Here is a 27,398-nt window from a genome sequence, read left to right on the forward strand (position 1 = left end):
AATCTTTCCAGATCCAGCCTGACGCCTGGGGATATTCTAAGGTGAGGAATCTAACTAACTAATGTTTCTTACAGATATATCGTTACCGAAAGTAAGTAACTTGTTCATTACTTTCATAAGTGGGTTAGTATTTACTTGGCATTGGCTAGAGGCTGCGCCTCCTGGCCATAGGCAGTGTTGGAACAGGATTATTAACTGTATGTGGGTTTCGTTTTGAAAATAAGAAAAAGATAACTGGGAAGCTGGATGATGGATGGCTGCTCCCCAGAGTTGTCAATGAAGCTCCTTATGTTACACATGTTTTACGTATTTGTAGTTAATTTTTTAGTTTTATCCTGTATGCTTATGCATTGTGTGTTTTTTGTTGGGGCGTGATGACTGTTGCACATTCTTTTTTTTATTTAGCTTCCTCTCTATGTAATTATGTATATTTTGTGTTAATGTTTCTGCTTGAACTCCCAATAAATGTATTTAAAATGAAAGCAAAGAAGCTCTGTGTCAAGCAGATTATTGAAGTCCTGTCCCTTTAATTATAAGTAACACAGGGTTGTAATTGAGGAGGGCAATTTATATGTCAAGAAGGATTGTGAAGTGCTATATATCAATTGATAACATACATTTGTAAACAAAAAGAATAGCGCCACCCCAGAGTTTGGTTTTTTTTTGTTTTTTTGAGTGCTAGAACGACTCACAGCGATATTCTCAATGGGGTCTGTTGTAGCAAGTCGCGACCGTTTTCGTTGAGAAAGCTGCAGCTCAAATAGAAAGTCTACTTGAGCGGCAGAAAGAAGCCGCATTCTCTGGTGTGCTGTGTGGTGCAGTTCACGCTGATTTTACAGCGCGGAACAAGCCCCTGGCGCTAAAAATCAGCGTGAGCAGCCTGATGTGCCAAAATTCAGCTGCTTACAGAACTCTGCATAATCTTGCAGAGTTTTTAGGTAACTCCACGGAATTCTGAAGAGTGAAACTTCGTGAGTTTTGCCCAGCCCTAATTGTAATGAAGATCTATGTCTTGCCCTGCTGTGTGTGGAAACGGTTTTGAGCCGTTGCGCTGTCTTGAAACCGCCTCACCTCTCCCAATCTCATTTTGGTTTAATTCAAGTTTAAGGGTGATTGTCCAAGAGCATGATCTCCTCAAGCTGTAAGGTGGGGGAACTGAGATGGAGAATTATTATATTGTTATATGTTATTGCGTTTGGCATGGAAAAATGAGGTTTTGGTGATCCTAATTATTTGTCTGGGTTCCATTGCACCGTTTTAAATTATAAAATGTTGTTATTTTACTTTGTAACTAGATAATTGTGGTGGCCGAGAAAGATGGTTTTTCCGTTATGTACATTTAAATAAAACTTTGATTTCACCTCAAAATGAATATAATCTTTTTATTTTAAGGCATCACAATACCAACACCAAAATGAACGGGATGGCCATTAAGAGAATAGCAAACGAAATAATCAAGTCCCATGAAGATAAGCGGGAATATCGTGGGCTGGAATTAGAAAATGGAATCAAAGCAATTCTCATCAGTGACCCTACAACAGATAAATCTTCAGCTGCGCTCGATGTTCACATAGGTACTTTTATGTGTGTATTTTTTATTGCAAAATGAACTGTGAAGGTTTGAATTTATGTTCTGCAATTCCATCACAGTGAAGCTTTTTCTTGATGTTGGCAATAGTGACCTGTATGATGTGAGGGATAATTGTCCTAGAATTTAGGTATATTGGCAAATGCACCGAAGACTAAACCGGTACACATTGTGATGAATTGAAAATAGTGAAAATAGCTTTATCACTCTGGGCAGTATTATGTGGGGGGAAAAGAAGGAAACTTTCTTGGGTTGACAGTATTCATCATACTCACCAGGGCCAACATATTTCCATTCTCTAACAAGATGCTTCGAGAACCTGCCCAGAGCTTACTTCCTTTTATTTCCCCTGCCTCTGTCCTATACTTAAGCAGTGTCCACAAAATAAGAGTGTACTTTAACAGCGATCTGAGATTCTCAGCCTTCATTATTTCAACATTTGGTAATACCCTTTATTGGCTAACGTAACATGAATTAGTTCTGCCCTCATCTCGCCTTCCACACCATTACAAACCCCATGACTATTATTTTCACGGTGGCAATGATTTGTGACCTTAGCCCCTAACATTGTACTGTTTCACTTACATCTAAGCCTTAATCCTATGAACATTCTTTCTATTCGAGATCCAGAGAAGGACGTGGTGGTAGTGAGCGTAAAGATGATTTCAAAGGATGAAAAATGCCATCCGGTATACAGATATATACTAGTATACAATAAAGTGCCAGCTCAACATAAAATGTTTGTCTCCTGTTGATTAGATTCAATTTTCTGGCTTTTCTTGCCTCACCACACTGTCATAGTCTTCACTACTTAGAAGCAATGCATTCAGCTGTACCACGTTCTGATTTCATGTGATTGTGGCAAAAGCAGTAAAATACTCTCAGCCACAGAAGGAAGAACAATGGTGGTTGTGCAGCATAAGCGATGTACCCCATCTGACATGCTTTGGATTTTTACGCTATAAAGTCTCATGAATGTTTAGTAAATTGTACATGGTGATAAAAGGAATGCATAAAGTTGAAAATATTTCATAAATGAAAGTACATCACATAAACCAGGGGTCATGTAATACTCGGGAGGTAAGAGGCATTGTTCCTCCGGAACTCTTGCATCTCTGAGTAGATCTGTCAGAAAAAGGAAGACTGAGAAATTTTCAGCACTTGATCGTAGAATCTCTTCTTTGGACCCTGCTTTTTAAATAGCTGTGGTCCCAGCTGGGGATTGGAAAATGAAACGGAGGAGCTTGAATCCGATCAGATTAGTGCTTTAAAGGGGAAATGAACTATGAACGATACTGCCCCCACATGATTGACAGGATGAGATTCAAGCAGAACCTTGTGCAGTAGAGGATCGTCAAGTAGGTTGATTCACTGAAGCGTTTTCTGTCCTGACTCTAAAACATTGAATGTGATCTGGTGAAAGTTCTTACTCCTGTGGTATTGGATCAGTAACTCCTTTGATCCAATAAGGGGCATGTGTTAGACTACAGAATGCTTAAAGCCAGTTGCTGCATGGCTTTGCCAGCTGTTTGCCACAAGCAAGCCTATGTGTACCAGTCCTAGGCTGTTCTTCCAGCACTAGCCAGAAATGAACAGCAGTGCCTAAAAGAGAGAATGTTGTGCACTCATATGAGTCTCTGACTTGCAGTTTGTTCTCCTCAATTATGTACATGATGCTGCAACTAGGACAACTCTGACAATTGATAATATTTTCTATTTTCATGCTCTACATAGTGCTAAAACCCTTTACTCTGCCACACATACATTGCATAAATCTGCTAAAATAACAACTGCATGCTCTACTGACTATACTCTTAAATATACATTTAGCAGTCAAATTGTCCGCTGATACAGTACCTTAACCTAGATGACACTCGCGATGTATTATTTCCGTTATTGACATGGCTTGCCAGTGACTTGGCCCTATTTTAAGTAATCTCCCACTATTAAGATGCACAATTCTTTATTCTAACAGAGCTGAGAGGAAATCAAGTGGTGAATGTGAGGAATACCTTCTAATCTGTGAGGAAGGAATTTGGTGTGTACCTGTCCTTGGAAGCCCTCTATATTAAAATCTCTTTGCCCGGCCCCAGCTATTGGAATCCTATCCTGATCTGTTGCCCCCACCTCCCTGTAATGTCGTTGGCCAGAGGCCCACATAACTTTGTTGATGAGAACAGACACACAGTATAGGGTACTAGTAACTGGCCACGAGCACGTGCACTCTGGCTCCTTTGACGAGGTCACCTGACCTGTGATGCCTGTTTTGAATGATGGGCGTGGGGTGGGTGTATGGACCTGACGTTGTGGGAGAGGCTGGCAAAACACTAGACTCTGTCCAGCAAGACACAACAAATTTTATTTAAACCCCCCATCCCCCCCCCCCCCCCCACCCCCAAAAGTCCAACCTGTGGTAAGGAATGAAAAACAACTAAAACATGAAGTCTCACAGCTTCGAGGGGCAGGCAGTCCGCAGGACAGCGGTGGACAGGTGCTGCTGGGAGCACCCAGACATCTTGGCACGCATTCATAATTTAACCAGGTACATCTGGACACGAACACGGTGCTGATGAAGTCCAGACCCTTCGGCACTACATCATTGGTGTGTCAGCCCTCCTATGTGATTTGATCAGTCCAGCGTGCTTTCGCTATGATGCCGTTGATGATTAACAGTTCAAACTTGTGGCATCAGAAGCATTGGTGGAGTCCCCTTTGAGTTGCCATGGAACTGCCTGTGGGCTGCACTGGGGCTGCATACATGTCTGCATCTGCACAGCCTCAAGACCACCTCTGAGCCCCTGCCTAGTCACTCGTGAAACCTCTGGGATGGATGTGTCCTGGTCAGAACATGCTCTTGCTATAGGAATCCGGATGCAAGCCAGTTAAGCAGGTGGTCACTAGTTCTTTAGATCGCCACTTGTGCTTCTTGTCATGTTGTATGGCAATGGTGCTTGATGCTCCAGGGGTGGTGGTGATGCACATGGCAAATGATGGAGTGGTCTGAGCTGCCTCCTGTGACGTTGTAGCACCCCGGTGGCTGGCTTGTGTTAGTATTTGAGGTCAGATAGTGGTACCAGTCCTCGTTCTTGTCTACTTCTTAATTCCTCCTGCGCACCTGTGGTCGTCTATTCTTCTGTGTGACAGGATTGTCACACGCTTTTCTCTTCACTCCTTTTATTCTTTGCAATGTGACAGCATGCCGCACTCTCCTCTTCTTACTTGCTGTGAGATTTGTCGACAGGCCACATGTTACATGTCTTGTCTGCACATGCTGCGAAGTGGTGACAGCCCATGTGTTGTCAGTTCTTCTCACGGGGACCTCCTGCTAGCTCTGGCATGTCCATTGAACTGCTCATCCGCTCCCATCATGGACCACTCGCAGGTCCGGTCCTGTCTGTAGGACTGGGTGTCATCTCAAGTGCGTCAGACATTTTCTGGATGGCAGTGGAGGTAGGCGTGTTCTGACAGATCGGTCTGCAGCCTCGTCTATACCTTTCCTTTCCTCGATAAGGTATTCCAGGTGCAACTCAGGATCGTTTTGGAAGGTGACTCTCCTTCCATTTTTTGTGGTGGCAGCATGCCACTAGGGGACGTGTGACCCTCCTGTTGCCTGTAATGGGCGGATGTGTGACACAATCTCAAGGCAGTGTTGGGGGCACTACCGGAGTAGTCTCTGGCCCACAGCGGGGCGGTGCTACTGCAGCTAGGATGTAGACTATCCTTGCGTTCGGGCCACAGGGTGCCCCTCCTCTGGGATCTCCATCTGTTGGAACTCCTTGGTGCTTTGCTTTATTGATGGCGGGTAGCCTTCCTTCCACTTACCCATCTCTCGAGGGCGCAGTGCTTGGGCCTCGAGGCTGCGCCACATTGGTGCTGAATCTTGCCTTGGTTTGTGCATGCTTGGCAGGGTTGGTCACTCCGTGTGATTTGCTCACTGAGAGGCCAACAGGGGTCATGCTCTACTGTGACGGCCGGCTGGCATGGCTTCTTCTCTCTTGGCTCTCCGGTGCAGTCTTTCATTGTATCGGTGCCCCTTGAGATAATGCCACCTGCTGGCTCCCGCTATTCTTGCTTCTTTTCCTTGCGGTGGCGTCCGACAGCCACTGTGAGGCATGCACACAGTGCACGTTCTTGTACCATTCATGGGGTTTGATGTCCTTTCTTTGCTGTGCTGCTTGGGACTTAGCTACCTTCTCGCAGCTGGGTTGCTCCCTCCTCAGGCTTTGCTGCTTTGGGCTTCCTGGGACACACTCTTGGTGGTACAATCTCTTCCTGGCCACCAGTGGAGTGTGGCACTCTACTGACCCATCTCTTGCTGGGGTGCCCAGGAGCACTGTGCAGTTTCTTTACCATTTGTGGGTACATGCCCCAGGTACTTCCCCCCCCCCCCCCACAACTAGGCAGCCACAAGAGGCACGTAGAGCACTCTTGGCTAGTCTCTTATTGCGTCTTTAATGGAAAGTCAGCTAATTTCTCTTTCAGCTGGCAATCAGCCGGTGGGGGTGTGCACTCCTCTTGTTGTGCTGGTCCTACCTTAACGCCCTGCCCTATCAGGTGAAGTGCTCGTGCCACGTTCTCTGTACTGCCCTTGTGTCTTCTCTCTCGTACAGAGCACTGCAGTTGCTGTAGAATAATTGTGGGAGGCAACAGTTTTTAGGTCTCGCCTGGCGTGGGCTGCGCACATGCACAGTCTCGCTGGCGAGATTTAACGTTTTGTGGTATTTTCTGTAAAGGTCTTTAAGCCCTGCCCCTCTTTTCTGTTGGCTGGCATTACGGTTTATGCTAAACGGTGGCCAGCCATTGGAAAAGAGCTGTTCATGACGTTTTTGTTTGGCTTTTTGAGCCGTCCCATTTGGACGGGCTCGTCTGCCTTTCGTGCGTCACGAAAGGTTTCTTACCTTTATGGGGCCAAACACATGGCCCCATAAAGATAAGAAACCTTTTAGCAGGCAAGGCCATCCAAGTGGGACAGCAGAAAAAGAGAAAAGTATACGTCATGGCGAGTGCTTGTTTTAGGACATGTGCCCTGGGTAGGGCTGTTGCAACTGAAGAGATAAGAAGGGCCAGTACTCAGGACTGAAGAGCAACCGTCAGAGAGAGGATAAGAGACATGGGGGGCAAGACCCTGCAGCAGAGGAAGAGACAGCGATTTCCGCTGCTCCCTCACAGCAGGTTCCATTAGCCCAGACATGCCCTGTTCGGGTTTAGCTATCTGAAAAGTAGCACAGATGTACCCTCTAAACGTGAGAACGAATACAGTCAGGCATTCCAAAACACCCGTGGCGGGCATAGACACAGAAGAAAGACAGTCATCAGATGCGTAATGGTAGCAGAGTCACTCTAAAACTGGAGATTAGAGATATTTTGCTAAAAGAATTAGGCAAGAACAGTGGGCAACAACAAAATCCACAAACAAGCTTTTATGTTTTACTCAATTTTGATAGCAAATTAAAATTCACAATACAATATTTCATTAGCTTTATGTTCGAGCACCATTGCGTTATGCCACTCCCGAAAACAACTATTCGTTTATAAGAGTCTATCACAAAATCTATTTTTCAATGGAGGGGGTAGCAAGGCAGCTCTATATAACCAAGGCTTTGGAACACTAGTCCGACACAGCTGACTGTGCTATTGGCTGAGGATACCGTTAAAGACGATACATTTATTGTCCTTTTTTAGTGTTTATACAACTAAAGCTGCCAGTCTCCACAACAAAAAACCACGAGATGCTTTATACCCCTCCTCGAACACAGGTTCTCTCGTTCTAATGGCTAAAATTTTGGCTGGGCGTCAGTCCTGATTGGCTAATTGACCTCGATGTTTCCCGCTCCGAACCTTCTATTTATGAATAATTTTGAATTAAACAAGTTCTTTGCTTTTAGATTGTGTTGTTGTGGTGGAGCAACGCTGAGGTCAACAGTGTGTTTCTCTGCGCTATAAATAGTCACCCAGCCCTGGCTTTTCATTCAACATTTGTTTTCATTGTGGCATTTTGTTTCCTGTTCAACATTTATAAGTATGATCTTTAAAAAACAGCAGGCAAGAGTTATTAGCAGAAAAGCCAGGACTGGCTTAAAATGTCACACAAGTCCCTGATGACTCATGTCATCAAGGAGCACCATTTCCTGTAGTAATTATTTGCATTTTAGGAATTTTAGTTTAGGTTCATTTCAACTGGACTAACATTAAAACAGTGATTGTTAAATGGAAATCGCAGCATTTTAACATAGTGTCCTTGATTACAAAGTCATCTGGTGACTTTAATAACTGGTTTGTTTAAGTATTGATAAGCCTATTCCTGAGTTCATGATATCTTATTTCTTTCGTTTTAGTCACATATCTGGCCTTCCTGCAACTTCAATGTTCTTGAGCACCACTCTGAGCTATGAAAGGGAAGTAGAGAGGTGGGGGGATAGTAAAGAAGAGGGCACAAGTTACTATGGGAAAGCAGCTCAAGTAAACAGTAATTTAGTACTGCAGAGAGGAATAGTCTGAAGGAAACCGAGGAGTACAGACAGATAAGACCAAATAAAAAATGTAGACAAATTAGGCACTTCTCTTCGTATTGTGTCATCAGAAAAACATTTTTAGGTCTCGCCTACGCAGCGCGTGTGTGCGCTGCATAGGCAAAAAGACGTTTAGCTGTGGCTTTGGCTTTTCAGCCAAAAACGTGCACGCGTTCCATTGCCTTCAATGGCAACGCTTGCGCGTGTGGCGATTCACTTGCGGGAGCGAGCGCCGCCATATGGTAGCAATTATCACTCTCGCAAGGGAATCGCCCCCCTCCACGCAGCCCTTCTCCCCGTACTCTGGTATTCCACCTCCCCACACCAAGATGCTGTCTCTCTCCTGTGTATCCTCCTTTGCGCCTAGCTTCCGGAGTGAGAACATTTGAATCCGCTTCACCAGGCAGAAAGTGACCTGCACAATTTTTGGATCATGTTCACAAGGGAAAAAATGCTTCAATTCCGCTTCCAAGGGGGTGCAGTGGCACCAAGAGCCCTTGGACATCTAATCACGCCTAGGGTGTCACAATGGAGGCGGTCAGGCATTCGGCTTTCTTTAACCAAAGTGCACGGCTCCCTCCTCTGTCGCGTAACACCAGCTGAGCTCCTGCCCTCCCACAGACGCTGCAGAGTGAGTGCCGCAGAGGAGCAAAGTGGATGCTCCTCCTTTCTGCTCCAAACGTTTTAGACTGGACTTTAAGGACTTCACAGTTTTACCATCAATTTTAAAGTCTCACCTATGAAACAGCTTTAGCTGTTTGTAGGCAGAAGCCTTTTGTGGACCACAGTGCTTTAAGTGGATCTCTGAGAGATGTGGCCTAAGTAATTAGGGGTGTTGCATTAAACATCCCTGTGCGTTACACAGCATGCTGCCTGGTATTTAGGTGCATTTTTGTGAGTTTTCCGCTATTGAATCCGGAAATATCACAAAACCATGAACATGACTAAACAAGCCAGACCTATTGGCTTTGTGAGTACTTGTTTGCAGTTTGCTATAAATGAGTGACCACAATGAAGGTGCTGTAAATAATCAGAATTGGTGATTACAACCCATCACTATGTACACACAGGACAGAGGCCAAGGAAGGAATGAGCCTGTAATCTGAGCACCGATACAGCCCACTGACTCACACAGCCTTCCGCCTCAGCCACAGAGCTCTCAATCGTGCCCCAGTATGAACCCAGTACAGCCTTCCCTCACCTAATAAAGGTGGCTAGTGTTCAATATTTCCACTCCCTGGGAGGCTGTGTTTTCTTTGACGGGCGCGTTATCGGAAAGGTTTGTTCCTTTTGAAGGACACGGTCCTTCTCGCTGTTTCTGGGGAAGAGCAGGTTTTCGATGCTAAACCTGTGAATGGACTACATTTCAATCAATGTGGCCTTTTACTTTGTTTAGGGGTGTGATGTAACTGTAGTGGTGCTTTTGTCTAGTAAATTTGCACATTGTACATCATCCCGTGTGTGCAGAAATTAAGTTATAATAAGTATTTAAATATTTTTGTTAATGAATCAATTTTTAACATAGATGACATGTTACATTATTGAACATATCGGAAGAGCAGCACTGTAGAACACATCTTGTTTGTCTATATATCATTTGATTTTTTTACAAAATATAATAAAAGTTACTGTGATGTACTGTGCTAGAAAACAAATGAGTGACTGCTCGTGAGTAATTACCACTGGGGACACTATCTTGTAGCTACTATTAATTTCTTCATATATTCCCTTATTGGCTGCTGCCTCTGCCGATTTATCGTGCCTCGAAGCTCTCAAAAGCAGTTGGAAGACAGCATGTTGGCGCTGCATAAAATATTCAAATAACTGCCATTCCCTGGAAATACAAAACCTTATTCTGCAGGGCTCAGTCAGTTTAAAGAACAACTGAGTTTAGACTAAACAATGAACCTTCTACTGAATCCATCCATGTCATGTACGGCGACAAAAAATAGATTCACTGCACTCCGGCCTATCACTAGCCGAGTCACCAAGAAAATCCACAAACGAACCAACTCCGAGCGTTGCAGGGACGGACTAAGGGTAGTTACAGGCTCTACAAGAATCAGTTACACTAACACCTATTGAGCACAAGAACACCTATTCCGCAATCTTACTCTGGGATGTTTGAAATGTTTGTTAAAATCACCGTCATGTTGTAAATATTCTACTACACAATTTCCTCACACACACATAAAAGGACAGCTGACGCAGTGAACTTTTCCTCACACACAGGACAGCATGTGCAGCAGCACATGCTTACGTCACACACAGTATGTGCAGCAGCATAGCTTCCCTCACATACAAAGGACAGCTGACGCACTGAACTTTTCCCCACACACAGGACACAGCATGTACAGCAGCGCATGCTCACATCACACACAGAATGTGCAGCAACACATGCTTACATAATACAAAGTAAAGCTGCAGCACTGACCGCTCCACTGAACGTTTCCTCACACACAAAGGACACTGTGTGTGCAGTAGCATATGCTTCCGTCACATACAATGGACCGCTTCAGCACTGGCAGCAGCATTGAACGTTTCCTCACACACCGGACACAGCATGTGTCGCAGCACATGCTTACGTCATACACAGTATGTGCAGCAGCACATGCTTCCCTCACATACAAAGGACAGCTGCAGCACCAAACGTTTTATCACACTCAGAAAATATACAGCATGTGCTGCAGCACGTGCCTCTGTCACATACAAAGGACAGCTGCTGCACTGGCAGCAGCGCTGATGTTTCCTCCCGCACACAGACCAGACACAGCATGTGGAGCAGTCACGTCACATACAAAGGAAAGCTGCAGCACTGAACATTTCGTCACGCACATGCTTACATCGTACAAAGGACAGCTGAAGCACTGAACGGTTCTTCAGACACAGAAGAGATACAGAATGTGCAGCAGCACATGCTTCCATCACATACAAAGGACAGATGCAGCACTGAACGGTTCCTCTCACACACACACAGGACACAGCATGTGCAGAAGCACAAGCTTACATCACACACAGAACGTGCAGTAGCACATGCTTCCGTCAAATACAATGGACCGCTTCAGCACTGGCAGCAACACTGAACGTTTTCTCACAGACTCAGAACAGATGCGTGTGCAGCAGCAGCAGCACACTCTTCCGTCACACAGAACATCTGCAGCAGGGCAGCAGCAGTGACCATTTCTTCACACACATGGAATAGAATCAGCTTGTGAAGCAGCAGAGCAAGCTTCCATCACAGACACAGCAGATAAAGCATGCACCGGCACTGCAAGCTCCTAGGGATACACAGAACTGTTACAACAAGCTTCTATTGTCCTCAACCATCTTTGAGTTACCAACTGTAATGCCTCAATGCAGATAAACAAAGTGACTAGGCCGTAGGGAAAGGAAAAGAGAGCAGAGGCTTGGATGGTGGAGATGATCAAACTATCACAAAAGGAAGGTTCTATGGAGTGCAACTGTTGAGGCGATGAAACCAGAAGGCAGACTATTTTACATTTGTATAATGTACACATCATTTAAAGCGAAAAGCTGAATACTCTATTTCTAAAAGGCTCACCTCCTTAAAAAAAGTGTCTAGAACTTGACTCGTCACCTGGCCTACATTCCCTGAATTCGTTGGACACTGCTGCCATTTTGGATCCCAATCTGAAGGTCACTTTACTGTACAGCAACCTATATCACTGGAGACATATTGGGGCTGAGTCACAAAAACATTTACGAGTACAGATAGTACTACAGAAGAACATTTTGACGCGCTCTTACATGAATTAGTGAATCGTCCCCAAAAATCCAACTTCATATTTGTAAACATGAAAAAAGGGTACAGTCCTTTCTTTTTTAACTAAATGAGTAAGACTATTACTTGAATATTCACATTTAAGATGTTTTGTGGCCAATTCCCAAAGGCATGGAAGAAAGAGTATGTTAAAGAATATTATAGGTGTACCAAGTCTACCCACACCAAAATGCCCTTGATAATAGTTTTGCATCCAGCTCTGGAGGCCACCTCTAACATGCTTCGTCCAGTTCCGGAATGATCATTAGAGGGCCTACTTGGAGTATTGCGTCAATTGGCTGCAGGCAGGTGAGTGGATAAGCGGTGTACGACCGGATGGTCACTGGTGAATAAATGGTGCATCAATGGTGATGTTACAATGGATGATGAAGAGATTATGAATAGGTGATGGATGAGTTAATGGTGTATGTATGGTGAACAGTGAAATAATGGATGGACGGAAGGTGAAGGGATCTTTAATGGTAAATTTTGAACAGTTGGGAAAAGCACAAATTAGATAGAGGCAGCTCCAGGCCAAAGATAACACTGAGGCGCAGGAGAATGAGTAACGTGAAACGAGGGCAACGGGGATAAGAGCAGCAAATGACAATGCAACAACTGCTAGACAGCTGTATTCCAACAAGCATTGGCATAGCCAATAGGTCTCGCTTTTGGGACTTTATAAGTATTTAGTTATGCAGCACAATATCCTTGGTGCAACAACATAAACGGTTGCATGGCTAAACACTTGTAAGGTCCCAAAGGCGAGACCTATTGGCTATGCCAATGCTTGTTTGTTGTTGTTGTTGCTGTAGTGGCATATTGCCACTAGGGGTCGCGTAGCACTTACTGTGCTGTTCAACTTGTCTGGCTCTTCTGCGAAGTGTCTCTGCTGCCACCTGCTCTGTGTAGGGCGAAATCAGTCATTAGACCGTTTATTGGTGCCAAACTCCTTCACCATTTACTTGAGTGTTACATTTGTTTTTTTTTTTCTTCGATTCTGGCCGCAGTTACAGGTGCGGTGTAGTTAACAGCCCCTAGGTGGTGCTGCTAGTGCTAGGGACTCGAGAGTAGACGTGCATGTTAACTTTCTCCCTATTTCGGTGCTCCTTATGGCCATGAGGTCTTCAACTGTGCTTTTCTCTGTGAGGGAGACCCCAGCTGTGGTAAGTGGGCTGTAGCAGCTACTCTGCTGAATGGCAGTGCTCCTGCCCACCCTGGAGTGACTTCAACGTGGCGCTGGAGTTGCAGGTTGCTCAGTGCTGGCGCGGCCTCACAAAGGACAGTCTGCAGATGGAACTGCTTACTCCATATCACCCATCTAGCAATTTTGGGTAAGGATACTAGTTAAAAGGGCTGAAGGATGGATATCAACAGTTTGTTAATCTTCTGAGACCTAGTTTCTTTCATCGCTGTCTCATAAGTATTAATACATTGTACAACACACAACTTGGAACAATCTTTAAATTCTAAGGTGCGTCTAGAGACTGCTAAAGTAATCCCGTGTGATGATGAACATTTGGCCAGATAAATACATGGTATGGACGTTCAAAACCCTTCTGCAGGACACCAGATACAGAAGCATGGCTAATTTATCTTGTGGTTCCTTCCTTAACAAAACTCTGTCTTTTGCTAAGAAAGAATTTTAGCATTCTATGTACATCCCACCCTTTGGAATACTTCACCTTTGGTGGAACAGAGTCTGACCCCTCTCACCAAATTGCAAATTATGAGGTGTTCCCCACCCGTACCATCTACTAAACACATGACTGATGGAAATGGCTGACCTGAAATTTTTTTCTGACCTGTAAGATAAGATTGTAACCCACGGGATCCAAACTCTGTTCCTCACACCAGCCAGTCCATCAGCACCAAGTCGACCTATAGCTCATAACAGTGTTATCTGACCATGCTGATGAGGTTTGTAGCGTGTGCCGAATAGCGTGGAATTTCCTAGCACTCCCTGTAATCTTCCATGCCATTAAATGGAGAATGCTTTCCTTCACCGTTCGATTACAGACACCCTACATATCTAGCAGAATGGCCTGACAGCGGGCTAGACTGGTCGGTAAATCTCTATTAAAAAAAAAAAAAAAAAAATCCATAAGAATTGGAAACCAAACTTGAGATCTTCAGATCAATGTTGTCAGTTCCACTTCCTTTCTCCTCACCTGCACCGCCACTCTCGCGATAATGGTGAATAGGAGATGCAAACAAAACCATTATACTCAGACCCCATCTTCCCATCAGAGCCTTAAAAATAAATTGTAATCTTGAAAGCGAGGGTGCCAGTCTGCTGCTGATTGTTTTACCAAGCAACAGCTACTCCGCCATTACCTCCACTTCTTTTTCTAGGCCATAGTGCCAAAAGTTATAGGCCAGTTCTGAAACAGCATTCCCTCCTGGTGGTTTATGTACAGTACAGCCGATATGTTGGCCATCCTTAGCACCACACAACATTTCGCTCTGTTCTTTGACCAGCACTTCACAGCAAAGGAGCTCCAAGCAGTTGATATGCATTGTCCATTTCTCTACAGTCCACCTTCCTCTGGTAGATAAATCTCTTCTGGTACCCCAACTTAGCCTGCAGGCGTCCAATTGTATCGCTAATTTCAGGGTTGAAACAAAGATCTCTCTCCTTTTCCCTACCTTCATATGATCCATCCACCACTGAATCTCAACCTTTGTATCATTTGAGAGGTGCCCCTGCTGCAAGTATCTCAAACACTTGGTCAAGTGGGAAGCCTTCAGCCCTTGCAAGGCCCTGTAATGTAGGGGATTGGAAAAGATGGGTTGAATTGACAATACCAAGAGACTCAGTACGTTGGCCAATTCTCTTAGAGAAATCATTGATCTCTTCAGGGCTTTCCAGAGCTCCTTCCTGATCCTCACCATCTTCTTGTTGGGACTTCAGAGTCCTTTTGACCTATTATATGGCAAACTCAAGAAAGGTGATCTTCTGACTGGGATTGTGTTTGAATTTCTCTCGTTGATCACAAAGCCCACGCATTTGTGTGGTCACTGCTGCCTGCATCTGGTCCTGGAGGCGTGATGGACACTGGTCCATGACCAAGATGTCCAGATAACTGATCAGTCAGACTACCCTGGCTTGGAGGAATTGTTAGTGATTTGAAGAACCTTCATAAAGCACTGAGGTGCTACTGAAAGTTCTCCAGGTAGAGCTTTGGATTTGCTTGCTGCTTCCAGGAAGACGGAGGAAACCTGCAATGTGGAGGGAGTATGGGAACAGTCGGCGAAGGTTCCTTCAGGTCTAGATGAACCATCCATTTCCTTGAACGTAGAATATCCATGAGCAGATGGAACTTTCCATCTTGAAGTTGTAAAAAGCTAGCCACAGGTTAAGTTTCCTGCGATATGTGACCGCGCTACTATATACCTTGTCCTTCTTTATACCACCAAAAAGATATTGCTCAAGAACCCTTCAGTGCTATGTGGAGCAAACAAACACCCCTTTAGGCTTCAACAAAGCTACTTCCTGATCTTTGAGGCTGAAGTCTTTGCCTGTGAAGGTGATCGGCCTTGGCTGCTGCCATTGCCTGAGCAATCTGTAGAATTCCAGCTGGAATCCTGTGACCGCCTGAAGCACCCAAGCATCACTGATAAGTTCCCTCCATTTGTGTGCAACCAGAGCCAAACTCTACCCACACCCCTAACTCCACGCTTTCATGCAAAGAAGATTCCAGACTTACTAGTGAATGCATTTGAAGGATTGTTCAATCCTCCAAAGGAATATATGGTAAACCAGCCCATGCCAGATCCTCTGAAGGAAAGAAAATCGATTTTGAGCTTGCCTCTAGACTCTTTGAAATTGGTGTCCTCACAAAGGGCCTTGATTCAGGAAGTGTCCGGCAGCACATTTGCCGCCTCTCCCAGACCCTCAGGAAATATTCTACTTGAATATGTTCCTAATTGAAGGTTGTGTTTAGTCCAGGTAACGGAATGTGGAGACTTATTTCCTCAACTTCTTTAGGAAAGACTCCCGGAACAGTGCCACTTGGGCCACTTGGCCCCCTGAGAGCTGTCCAGGTCGCTCGGCTTTGGCTGGACTGTGGTCAAAAGTAGGCTACGCCTCTCTAGATATTGCTCAGTTGTCATGGCTCAAAACAATAATGGCTCTCTGGCACCAACCCCACAAAAAAATCTCCAGGGATACGAGTTCACTCAACCTCCTTCACCAGGTCTTGCATCTTAGTTAAAAGCCTTCAAATTCCAGCAGCTTGTCCTAACATGCCTGCCAAAATCTGTCAGTGGCCAAAAAAGTAGCTATGTTTCCATCAATATCTTCCGCTGCTGCCACTTTGCGCTCCGATGTTGGTCTAGGGAAGTCCCCCCCCCCCCCCCTCCTCCCCCCCTCTTCCTCTCCCCAAGGCGGGCCTTATCCTGGGCCTTCTGAAGGCCGTTGGCCACATACTGGGCCACCTTCTCTTCAGGTGTCCTCAGATCAGGGGGGTGTGTATGTGTGTATGTGTGTGTGTGTGTGTGTGTGTGTGTGTGTGTGTGTCTGTCTTTCTGATGGATACATCTGCCAGTGGATTCCTCACCTTGTGAATATCCCCTGCGCCAGCATTCCACAAATTTTTTCTTCCCCAGCACTCCACGTCGACGTGGGCGACGTCCTAATACATCGGCTCCGCTCGCGACTCCGTATGACGTCACCGGAGCCATAAGAGGCCCACGTCGGCGTGATGACGTCAGTTCCCTTTTTTACGCACCGTCGACGCGCAGCGGTTTTTTCCAATACTCCTGCTACTTTGTAGTGTTAAGGTGTTTCTGTATCAAAATTCGGTGATGTCTTCGACGAGGAAGTCGGGTTTTAAGCCCTGTAGGGAATGTGGCGGACATATGTCCATGACGGATCCACATGAGGACTGTTTGTGGTGTCTTTCTTCGGACCACGATGTCGAAGACTGTGAATGTTGTAAGAGGATGAATCCTAAAGCTTTAAAGGAAAGAAAGGCCAAATTGTTTATGGCGAAGATCGGTAAGGAGAAGAGAGGGAGAAAGAAAGAAGTCGAACCCGGGGTCATCGTCTTCGAAGTCGTCGAGGTCAAGAAGACCTCATAAGAAGAGAAAACACTCTTCACAACGTCGGTCCTCGAAGAACAGGAAGTCGAGGTCGACTTCACCTCGGCGTCACCGGAGTAAGGACATTTCACCTTCTCCTAAGACTCCGGGAGGTTCTCCGTCGCCGAAGCGGGCTCCGGCGCATTCACCGGCGCAGTCCCCGGAGCAGTCCCCGGCGCCATCTCCGGCGTCTTCTCCGGATCGGGTGCCTGTTTCGGATCAGGAGGAAGAACCGACTCCGGCGCTGGAAGAATCTATGGCTCCGGTGGAGGACACTACGGCGCCACAGCCAAGTACTCCGCAGAGGGATACAGGGTCAGTGCCTTATCCTCAGTTTCCTGCTCCAGGTACTGATTCTTCTCAGTTCTTGAATGCCATGTATGGTATTTTCAATAGGGCGGCCTTCCCATCAGGAGCACCAACTGGTCCCGTGGGCCCTATGGCGTATTCATTGGGGGTGCAGCAGCATTATGCTCCGGCCCCTTTCATGCGCTTTCTGCCGATGGCGCCTTCGTGGCAGTTTCCGGCGCCTTCTGGGGATCCGACACGACTTCGGATGGACCATCAGACTTCAGAGCCTTCTTCGATGCCGCTGCCGACTCCATCGGCGCCGCGTTCGGCGCCGCCGACTCCAACACCTCTGGCTCCACTGACGCCGCGTACGACGTCGACGACGCCGGCTCCTCGGATTCGATCGAGAAGGGAGGCCCAGAGAGTATTAGAAGAAGGAAGGTATAGAGCAGAGGTAGAGGAAGGTGAGGTGGACACATCTTCTGATGATTTTGAGGGCATACAAGAGGCTAGTGGCCTGGACACTACCCCAGAGTGGGAGCACACATCAGCAAGATCCTCTCCGCCTCAAGAATTGTTCCATACCATACTGTCATCAAAAAGGCTGCAGAGCTGTTGGATTTACAGTTGCCCACGGCAGAGTATAAATCGAATTTGTTGACGGAGGTTCTGCACTCTCCTACGTCCACTTCGGAGCCTTTACTGCCCTTTAATGAGGCCATCTTGGAGCCTGTTTTGGAGGTATGGCGGAAACCACTTTCTTCTCCGGCGGTTTCCAGACAGGTGGCAAGAAGGTATAGGGTGGCGCCTGGGGATCCGGATTTTCTATCGATACACCCGTCTCCAGAGAGCCTGGTTGTGCAGGCTTCCTGCTCGAAGCATGCTTCGGGTGCTTTCCCTCAGTCTCCCGCAGATAGGGAGTCTAAGAAGGTGGACCAGGCTGCTAAAAAGTCCTTCTCTTCAGGGAGTATGGCATTAAAGTCATCTAATGCCACGTGCTTGCTGGGGCGTTACATACATGCATTGATGGACTCAATGAAGACTTTGGCCCCTAAGCTGCCTGATGGCGATAAGTTGTCCTTCTTGGAGGTGGTTACGGACACTCAGGCCGCTGCCAGACAAGTGATCCAGTCAGGATTGGATATGGCGGATTCGGTGGCGAGGATTATGGGTTCCTCCATATCTGCAAGAAGGCAGGCATGGCTCCGTTCGTCGGGATTCTCCGCAGATGTTCAATCCACATTAGTGGATTTGCCATTTGATGGGCAGAAGTTGTTTGGTGAGAAGGCAGACTCTGCACTGCAGAGATTTAAAGACAGCAGATTAACAGCAAAGTCTCTGGGTCTGCAGGCTCCCTCAAAGGGTTCTAGTTTTAGAAAATTTAGGGGCTTTGGAAGATCGTCTTTTCGCTCCTACCGACAGCCTCAGCAACAACAGCAGCAGCAGCAACAGCAGAATGCCCTCTATAAATCCTATAGAGGGGGTTGACGCGGGCACACTGACAGGGGGGGTGGGGGTAGAGAGGGTGGAGGGTTGGGGTATTAGGGAGGAAGCGCGGGAAGTACGGATTTCTCCTGATATGTACACCGAGGATTAAGTCCTTTATTTTTCTCTGTTGTTGGCTTCACTGCGCTGATGGTCAAATGTAATAAAAATATATTTTTTAAAAATAAATAAATCCTATAGAGGGAGGCAAAGGGGTCGGAGAGGTTCTGGACGCAACCCCTCTTCTTCCTCCTCCTCTGCTCCCAATGAGGCTTCAGGGAAGCAGCCCTAGATCCCCCATCCCGGATCATGTAAGACCTGTGGGGGGTCGGGTGTCCTACTTTTTACGGGGTTGGAAATCTGTTACGACAGACCTTTTGGGTTTTGAACCTCGTAGAGACTGGAGTTTCCTCCCCCTTACCCTCCTTGCCAAGGTTACTGCTCAGAGGACCATCTGCTTCTCCTGCAGAAGGAGGTTCTAGCTTTGCTCCAAAAGAGTGCAATAGAGGTGGTTCCGGAGCACGAAAGGGGTCAGGGATGCTATTCCCGTTATTTTCTGATTCCCAAGAAGGACGGCAGATTGCGTCCAATATTGGACCTCAGAATCTTGAACTTTTACCTGAAACAGGAGAAATTCAAGATGCTGACCCTTGCGCAGGTTCTTCAAGCGTTGCAGCAAGGAGACTGGATGGTGTCGCTCGACTTGCAGGACGCATACTTCCATGTGCCAATCCTGAAGTCGCACAGGAAGTATCTCCGTTTTACGGTTGGGTCGCAACACTACCAATTTGCGGTCCTCCCGTTTGGTCTTACTACCGCACCTCGAGTCTTCACAAAGGTGATGGCAGTGGTGGCTGCTCATCTCAGGAGGTCGGGGATTCCGGTTTTCCCCTACCTGGACGACTGGCTTCTGAAGGCAGGGTCCCCAGAGATGGTGCAGCGTCATCTGCAGGTAACATCTCAGCTGTTATTCGACTTGGGTTTTTCAATCAATGTGCCCAAATCTCACCTGGTGCCCTCTCAACGCAACCTGTTTATAGGGGCAGTACTGGACTGTGGGAGGGCGAGTCGGATAATCAGACGAGGAGGCTGTATATAGTGAGATGCTTTGCGAGTTTTATTCGAAATGACAGGTAATGGGCCACACGAGGGTGTTAGGGATGTCTCAACGGCCCCTGGTGGTTCTTCTTCTGTTGCTGGTCCTTTGACTGATGGTTCTCCGCCCCTTCCAACCGCTCCGAGTACTTTGTGAGGTTTTTCTTCTAGTTGTATATCCGGACCCACATTCGTCCCGGGGAGGCTCATAGGAGAGAGGGAAAGACGGCTGTCAGTAACGTATATGGTATGTGCCAAGGTTGTATCCCTTCACCGCAACACCACGTGAGAACTGTGCTACCCTCCTTTCCTATGAGGGTGTTTGTATTTACAGGTGATTGTGGGCAAGAACGGTGAAGAAGTAAAACAAACAAAGAGGGGGGGGGGAAACCGAAGGGAGTAAGGCGTAGATCGGGAAAGGGGTCGTACTATCTTCCTTACTCGGGTATATGACCCTAAGGCAACTCACAACCAACCGAACATGGGAGAGAAAGGGGTTCAAGGAAGTGCAGTTCTAGGGCTGACTAATCAGTACAGTGCAGACAATTGCGGGCATTTACTCAGAACAGTGCTCCCTCCCATCTACCGATCCCTCCCTTCCTGTACCCGGTCCCAACCTCCACCCGCTCCTCTTGCGCCCTCGCCCAGGATTACTCACAGGCTCCGCCGCAACTCTCCCTGAGTTGCGGCCGCTCTCCAGCCTCCTCCGGTGGGCACCACCACTCCTCGCACCACGTCTCGTCTTCTTCGGATTTTCCTGCCTCTTCGGTCTTCCTCCTGACTCGCTCTCGGTCCTCGCGTCCTTCTTCTCCGTTGCTTCCGCCTTGCTCCTCTCCTACTCCTTCGACCGCTTCCTCCTCGATCTTGTGTCCCTCGTCTCTTTTTACGGTCCGGTACGTTGTGGTTCCGGGGTTAGCCCCTCCTCCTACCACGCTCTCCACGTCGCTGATTCGTCCCTGCGAAGGGGAAGGACAAGGGGGGGCGGTTATCCTTTCCGTCATACGTTTGACGGACTTATGACAGCGGGTGTCGGCTCCCCGGGTTCCCCGAGACCAGGGGATACGGGGGCCCCCGGAAGGTAAGTGCCGGGGTGAACCTGTCTCCCTCTCACATCCCCTTTCCCTTGCTGTCCTTCTCGTAGGGGTTTGGGTTTGAGGAAATCGAGAAAGAAAGTCTACGTTGGCTTGTTCACTTCCTTTCCGATGTTTGGTATGAAAGCGATATGGTTGGAGGGATAAAAACCACCGTAGTACTCTATCGTTGTTCCCCTTGTTCCGCGCCAACCATTCCAATGGCGCATGATCGGTATACAGGGTGAAGTCCCTTCCTTCCAGGTAATACTTCAGGGCATCGATAGCCCACTTGATGGCCAGGGCTTCCTTTTCGATGACTGCATAGTTCTGTTCCCTGGGGAACAGTTTTCTACTGATATACAGTATGGGTTTCTCCTCCCCTTGTTGGGTGACTTGTGACAGGACCGCCCCAGCCCTTGATCGGAGGCGTCAGTTTGGAGTATAAACGGCAAGCTATAATCAGGGCTAGCCAATACAGTATCTGAGGTCAGGGTGGTTTTCAGGGTGTGAAATGCTTGCACTACTGTGGGGCTGGGATTCCTTAGCATGACTTCTGTTTTTACTGATTTATGCAATAGATCTGTCAGGGGGGCAGCTATCTGGGAGAACCGGGGTATAAACCTCCTATAATACCCCAGGAGTCCCAAAAAGGCCCGGAGTTCTTTTGCGGTACGTGGGAAGGATATTTGTGTAATAGCCGCTAGTTTGTTGTCTTGTGGTCGTATGACTCCTTCACCCAACAGATACCCCAGGTATCTTACAGTTTGGGCGGCTAGATGGCTTTTGGCCGGGTTGATTTTGAGTCCCTGACTGCCCAAGGTCTGAATTACCTCATAGAGATGAGTCAAATGTTGTTCCCAGGTTTCACTGTAGATGACAATGTCATCGATGTATGCCCCGGCATACCTTTCATGTGGTTGTAATATCCTGTTCATAGCCCTCTGAAAGGTAGCCGGAGCCCCGTGTAACCCGAAAGGGAGTACTACAAATTGGAACAACCCATCGGGAGTGGAAAAGGCTGTCTTTTCTCGGTCTTGGGGTCGAAGGGGTATTTGCCAGTACCCCTTACACAAATCCAGGGTACTGATGTATTTAGCCTTCCCGATCCGCTCTATCATCTCATCTACGCGGGGCAAGGGGTAGGTGTCGAACTCTGAGATTTTGTTGACCTCCCTGAAATCAATACAAAAACGTACCGAACCGTCGGGCTTCGGCACTAATACTATTGGGGAGTTCCATTCACTGGTGGAAGGTTCGATAATGCCCATCTGCAACATCTGCTGAACTTCCTCACGTATAGTATTCCTACGGGCCTCCGGAATCCGATACGGACGAAGGCGTACCGTTTTCCCTGCCTGGGTTTTTATTGAATGTTCCACCAAAGTGGTTCGTCCAGGGGTCAAGGAGAAGACGGGCTGGAGGGGTAAGAGAGAGTTGACTAATTCCGATCGTAGATCGGAGGGCAATTCCGCATCAATGCATTGGACATATAAGGGAAGATCCTTCCCAACCCCTACTAAAGAGGGAAGAGGTCCTTCCCATCGTTTCAAAAGGTTCACATGATACACCTGGTTGGTTCCGCGCTTCTTATCTAATTCGATCCTGTAGGTAACGGGGGTCACTCTCTCTAACACTATATAGGGACCCTGCCATTGTCCTAATAATTTGTGGTCAGAGGAGGCCAACATGAGCAGAACGGCATCTCCCACAGCAAAGGTTCTACTCTTCGCCTTTTTATCATATTGTACTTTTTGGGCTTCCTGTGCTTTTTCTAGATTGTTTCTTACTATCGCTCTTATTTGTCCCAGATGGGTTCGTAGTTGGGATACATATTCTACTAATGGTATAGCGTGGTTGGGTTCTGCCTCCCAAGTCTCCCGCATCATGTCCATTAAGGACCTAGGTTGGTGCCCATACAGGAGCTCGAAGGGGGAGTAACCCGTGCTTTTCTGGGTTTTGCAGCGGATGGCATATAGGGCTAAGGGTAGCATATCTTCCCATTTCCTTGTCTCTAGTTCCAATAGTTTTTTTAGGGTGATCTTGAGGGTGGCGTTGTATCGCTCCACCAGACCGTCGGTCTGTGGGTGATACGCTGCTGTTCTTATCTGTTTTATCCCCAATTGGGCACATACTTGTCTCATTAATTTGGACACAAACGGCGTTCCTTGGTCAGTTAAAATTTCCTTCGGGAACCCGACCCTAGCAAATATGGCGATCATTGCTTTGGCGATACTGGTGGCATCGGGATGTTTTAAGGCAACCGCTTCTGGGAACCGGGTCGCATAATCCACCAGTACCAATACATAGCGACACCCACTCCGGGAAGGAAGTAAAGGTCCTATGATATCCATTCCGATCCTACAAAACGGCTCATCAATTATAGGGAGGGGTTGTAAGGGGGCTTTTGGAGGTCTATACCTACTGTTTTTTTGGCAGATAGGACATTCACGACAATAGGTTTCTACCTGTTTATATATGCCTGGCCAATAAAACTGTTCTAAGATTAATTGTTCAGTTTTCTCATCTCCAAAATGTCCTCCCAATAAAGGACTATGGGCTAGGTAGAGTATTTTGTCCCTAAACGGGGCAGGCACTAACAACTGGGGTTTGGCTGTGGCTTTGGCCTGTCTATACAACAGACCATTCTGGATGAAGAATTGAGGACCTACATGAAGGGGGTCTACCTGATCCTTGGCTTGGTTCCATGCTTCCTGTAGTACAGGGTCCTCTCTCTGAGCGGCTCGAAAGTCTCGGTTGGTTTCCCAGGGACCCTCTTCCGTCCTGACGGGAAAAACGGACGCTGTATGTCCTTTTTCTTTCCTTCTTTGATTTCTGGTTTTTCTACTCTTGGAGGGTGGCCATTCGTGATTCTCGTCCTGTGAGAAAGGTGCTATCTTCCACCAATCCTTCTCTTCAGGAACGGCTTTCGTGAGTAGATCGGGGAGATATTTATAGTCGCTCCCCAGTATAATAGGTTCCGGGAGTCGGGGAATCAGGCCCACTTTGAGATCTGAGCCGGAATCAGAGGCATGCTGTATGTGAACATGAGTGGTGGGGTACGATTTAGTGTCTCCGTGTACGCACTGGATGTGCACCGTACCATCTGGATCCCCGCACGCTGGACCTAGATCCTGGGGTCGTACGACACTCTGTCGGCAGCCTGTATCGGCCAATGCGGTCAGGGGCTGTCCATTTACGTATACCCCGCAGTAATACGGAGGGGTTTGTCGGGTCGAGGTGTGACAACTGTAATTCCTGGCTACTCCAATCTCCATGGGCTCTTCCTTTTGGGGACAAAACCTGGCTATGTGTCCTAACCCCCCACAGTGAAAACATTGGGGCCCAGGGGGGGGGAGGTCTGAACACCGGTGGACCCTGAGGCCTGAAGGGAGGAGGTCCTGGGATGATTATAGCAGGCTCGGGTTTTCGATTTAACGTCGGTCGAGAGGGTCGCAAGGTCCCGCTTATTCCGGTTCTCCAAGGATGTTCTTCTCGTCCCTTTTGTGCTTCTTGGGCTTGGCTATAGGCGCTAGCGATCTCCACTGCTGTTTCCAGGGTCAAGTGATCGTGCTGTCTCACCCATTTCTGTATGGGAGGATGAAGAGAGGTCAAATATTGTTCCAAATAGACTTTGGCCATAATATCCTCCTTGGTAGCTGTGGCCGGTTTTAGCCACCGGTCGGCCATGTCTTTTACTCTAAAGTAAAGGGCTCGGGGTGTTTCTTGGGGCCCTTCCTTGATCTGTCTGAGTCGCAATCGGTAGGTGTCGTCATTGACTCCTAGTCTTTCCATAATACGTTTGATATCCTGATATGGGGTCAGGCCCGTGATGTTTGCTGATTGGTAGGAGGCTTGGAGTTCTCCCGAAAGCAAGGGCCCTAAGTATTGTCCCCATTTATCAGCTGGCCATGCGGCGGCTAATGCCATGCGCTCAAAATTATTGAAAAAGAACTCCGGATCTTCACCACTGACGTATTTTTGTAGGATGACGGAGGGTAGTGTACTGGGGCCTCTTTGTTGTCCCAGGGCATCCGCTATTTTCCCCATGGTCGTATCGTGTGTCTGTCCTTGATTGGTGATGACTTGTTGTAATTTCCCACGATCTTCTTCCACCACCGTGAGGAACTTCTCCATCGCCTTTCCTAGATTCTCCTGATTCTCCGCCATTTTGGCTAATACGGCCTCCATATCTCCTCGGGATCCCACTTCTGACACCACTTGTGGGAGGGCGGGTCGGATAATCAGACGAGGAGGCTGTATATAGTGAGATGCTTTGCGAGTTTTATTCGAAATGACAGGTAATGGGCCACACGAGGGTGTTAGGGATGTCTCAACGGCCCCTGGTGGTTCTTCTTCTGTTGCTGGTCCTTTGACTGATGGTTCTCCGCCCCTTCCAACCGCTCCGAGTACTTTGTGAGGTTCTTCTTCTAGTTGTATATCCGGACCCACATTCGTCCCGGGGAGGCTCATAGGAGAGAGGAAAAGACGGCTGTCAGTAACGTATATGGTATGTGCCAAGGTTGTATCCCTTCACCGCAACACCACGTGAGAACTGTGCTACCCTCCTTTCCTATGAGGGTGTTTGTATTTACAGGTGATTGTGGGCAAGAACGGTGAAGAAGTAAAACAAACAAAGAGGGGGGGGGGAAACCGAAGGGAGTAAGGCGTAGATCGGGAAAGGGGTCGTACTATCTTCCTTACTCGGGTATATGACCCTAAGGCAACTCACAACCAACCGAACATGGGAGAGAAAGGGGTTCAAGGAAGTGCAGTTCTAGGGCTGACTAATCAGTACAGTGCAGACAATTGCGGGCATTTACTCAGAACAGTGCTCCCTCCCATCTACCGATCCCTCCCTTCCTGTACCCGGTCCCAACCTCCACCCGCTCCTCTTGCGCCCTCGCCCAGGATTACTCACAGGCTCCGCCGCAACTCTCCCTGAGTTGCGGCCGCTCTCCAGCCTCCTCCGGTGGGCACCACCACTCCTCGCACCACGTCTCGTCTTCTTCCGATTTTCCCGCCTCTTCGGTCTTCCTCCTGACTCGCTCTCGGTCCTCGCGTCCTTCTTCTCCGTTGCTTCCGCCTTGCTCCTCTCCTACTCCTTCGACCGCTTCCTCCTCGATCTTGTGTCCCTCGTCTCTTTTTACGGTCCGGTACGTTGTGGTTCCGGGGTTAGCCCCTCCTCCTACCACGCTCTCCACGTCGCTGATTCGTCCCTGCGAAGGGGAAGGACAAGGGGGGGCGGTTATCCTTTCCGTCATACGTTTGACGGACTTATGACAGCGGGTGTCGGCTCCCCGGGTTCCCCGAGACCAGGGGATACGGGGGCCCCCGGAAGGTAAGTGCCGGGGTGAACCTGTCTCCCTCTCACATGGACACTACTGTGTGCCGAGCATTCCCTCCTCCTCAAAGGATTCTCGACATTCAGGAGATGGTCCGTTTACTGTTCCAGTTCTGAAGGTCCTTCGCCTGCTTGGTCTGTTCGCTTCCTGCATTCTGTTGGTCAACCATGCACGCTGGCACATGAGGGCGCTCCAGTGGTGTCTCCGCAAGCAGTGGTATCAGCACAACGGAGATCTCAGGGAGTCGATCAGGATCTCCAGAGAAGCTGCAGCGGATCTATCTTGGTGGAGCGTGGAGGGCAACCTGTCCCAAGGGAAGCCCTTTCATCTACCTCCATCGGTGGGCACAGTGATAGGGTGGGGTGCTCATCTGGGGGATCTGGAGATCAAGGGTCTTTGGTCTCCAGAGGAAAGGTTGCTTCACATCAACCTTCTGGAGTTGCGGGCAATACGTTTGGCGCTCAAGGCCTTCCTCCCTTCCCTTCGCGGTCAGTCTGTTCAAGTCCTGACAGACAACACTACCGCGATGTGGTATATAAACAAATAGGGAGGGGTGGGGTCTCTTTGTCTCTGCAGAGAGGCCCTACGTCTGTGGACCTGGGCTCAGGTCCATCGGATTTGTCTGATGGCAAATCATCTGGCTGGGGTGCTGAACGTTCGTGCGGACAGTCTCAGTCGGCAGTTCTCCGCCGACCACGAGTGGAGGCTCCATCCGGAGGTGGTTCGTCACGTCTTTCGGACGTGGGGGACACCTCGGGTGGACCTGTTTGCCACCTGCGAGAACGCGCACTGCCCTTCATTCTGCAGTCTCCAGTTTCCGATGCAGGGGGCGTTGGGGGGATGCGTTTCAGTTGAATTGGGGCTCACAACTCCTTTACGCGTTTCCTCCCATACCCTTGATTCCTCGGGTTCTGAGGAAGATTCGCCAAGACCGGGCCCAAGTCATATTGGTCGCCCCGGATTGGCCAAGAAGGGTGTGGTTTACAGATCTTCTCCACCTCTCCTCGTGCCCTCTGCTCCGTCTCCCTCTGAGGGCAGACCTCCTCTCGCAGTCGGAGGGGCAGGTTCTACACCCCCACCTCCAGAGCTTACACCTTCATGCCTGGAGATTGAACGGGGCAACATGAGTTCTTTCTCTCTCCCACCTGA

At 48.0% G+C, this 27,398-nt stretch overlaps 1 protein-coding gene across 4 annotated transcripts in view; it reads left to right on the top strand.

Annotated features, from left to right (window-relative positions):
- Positions 1–27,398, top strand: part of IDE (insulin degrading enzyme) — a 1,118,175-nt gene that overhangs the window by 88,736 nt on the left and 1,002,041 nt on the right. For all 4 annotated transcript variants that reach the window (XM_085606153.1, XM_085606152.1, XM_085606150.1 and 1 more), the window contains exon 2: positions 1,393–1,574. In XM_085606153.1, coding sequence (XP_085462279.1) covers positions 1,393–1,574 — 182 coding nt within the window. The remainder of the gene's footprint in view (positions 1–1,392; positions 1,575–27,398) is intronic.

This window comes from Triturus cristatus, chromosome 1_2 (assembly GCF_964204655.1).
Source record: "Triturus cristatus chromosome 1_2, aTriCri1.1, whole genome shotgun sequence".
In the NCBI taxonomy this organism is placed as follows: domain Eukaryota; kingdom Metazoa; phylum Chordata; class Amphibia; order Caudata; family Salamandridae; genus Triturus; species Triturus cristatus.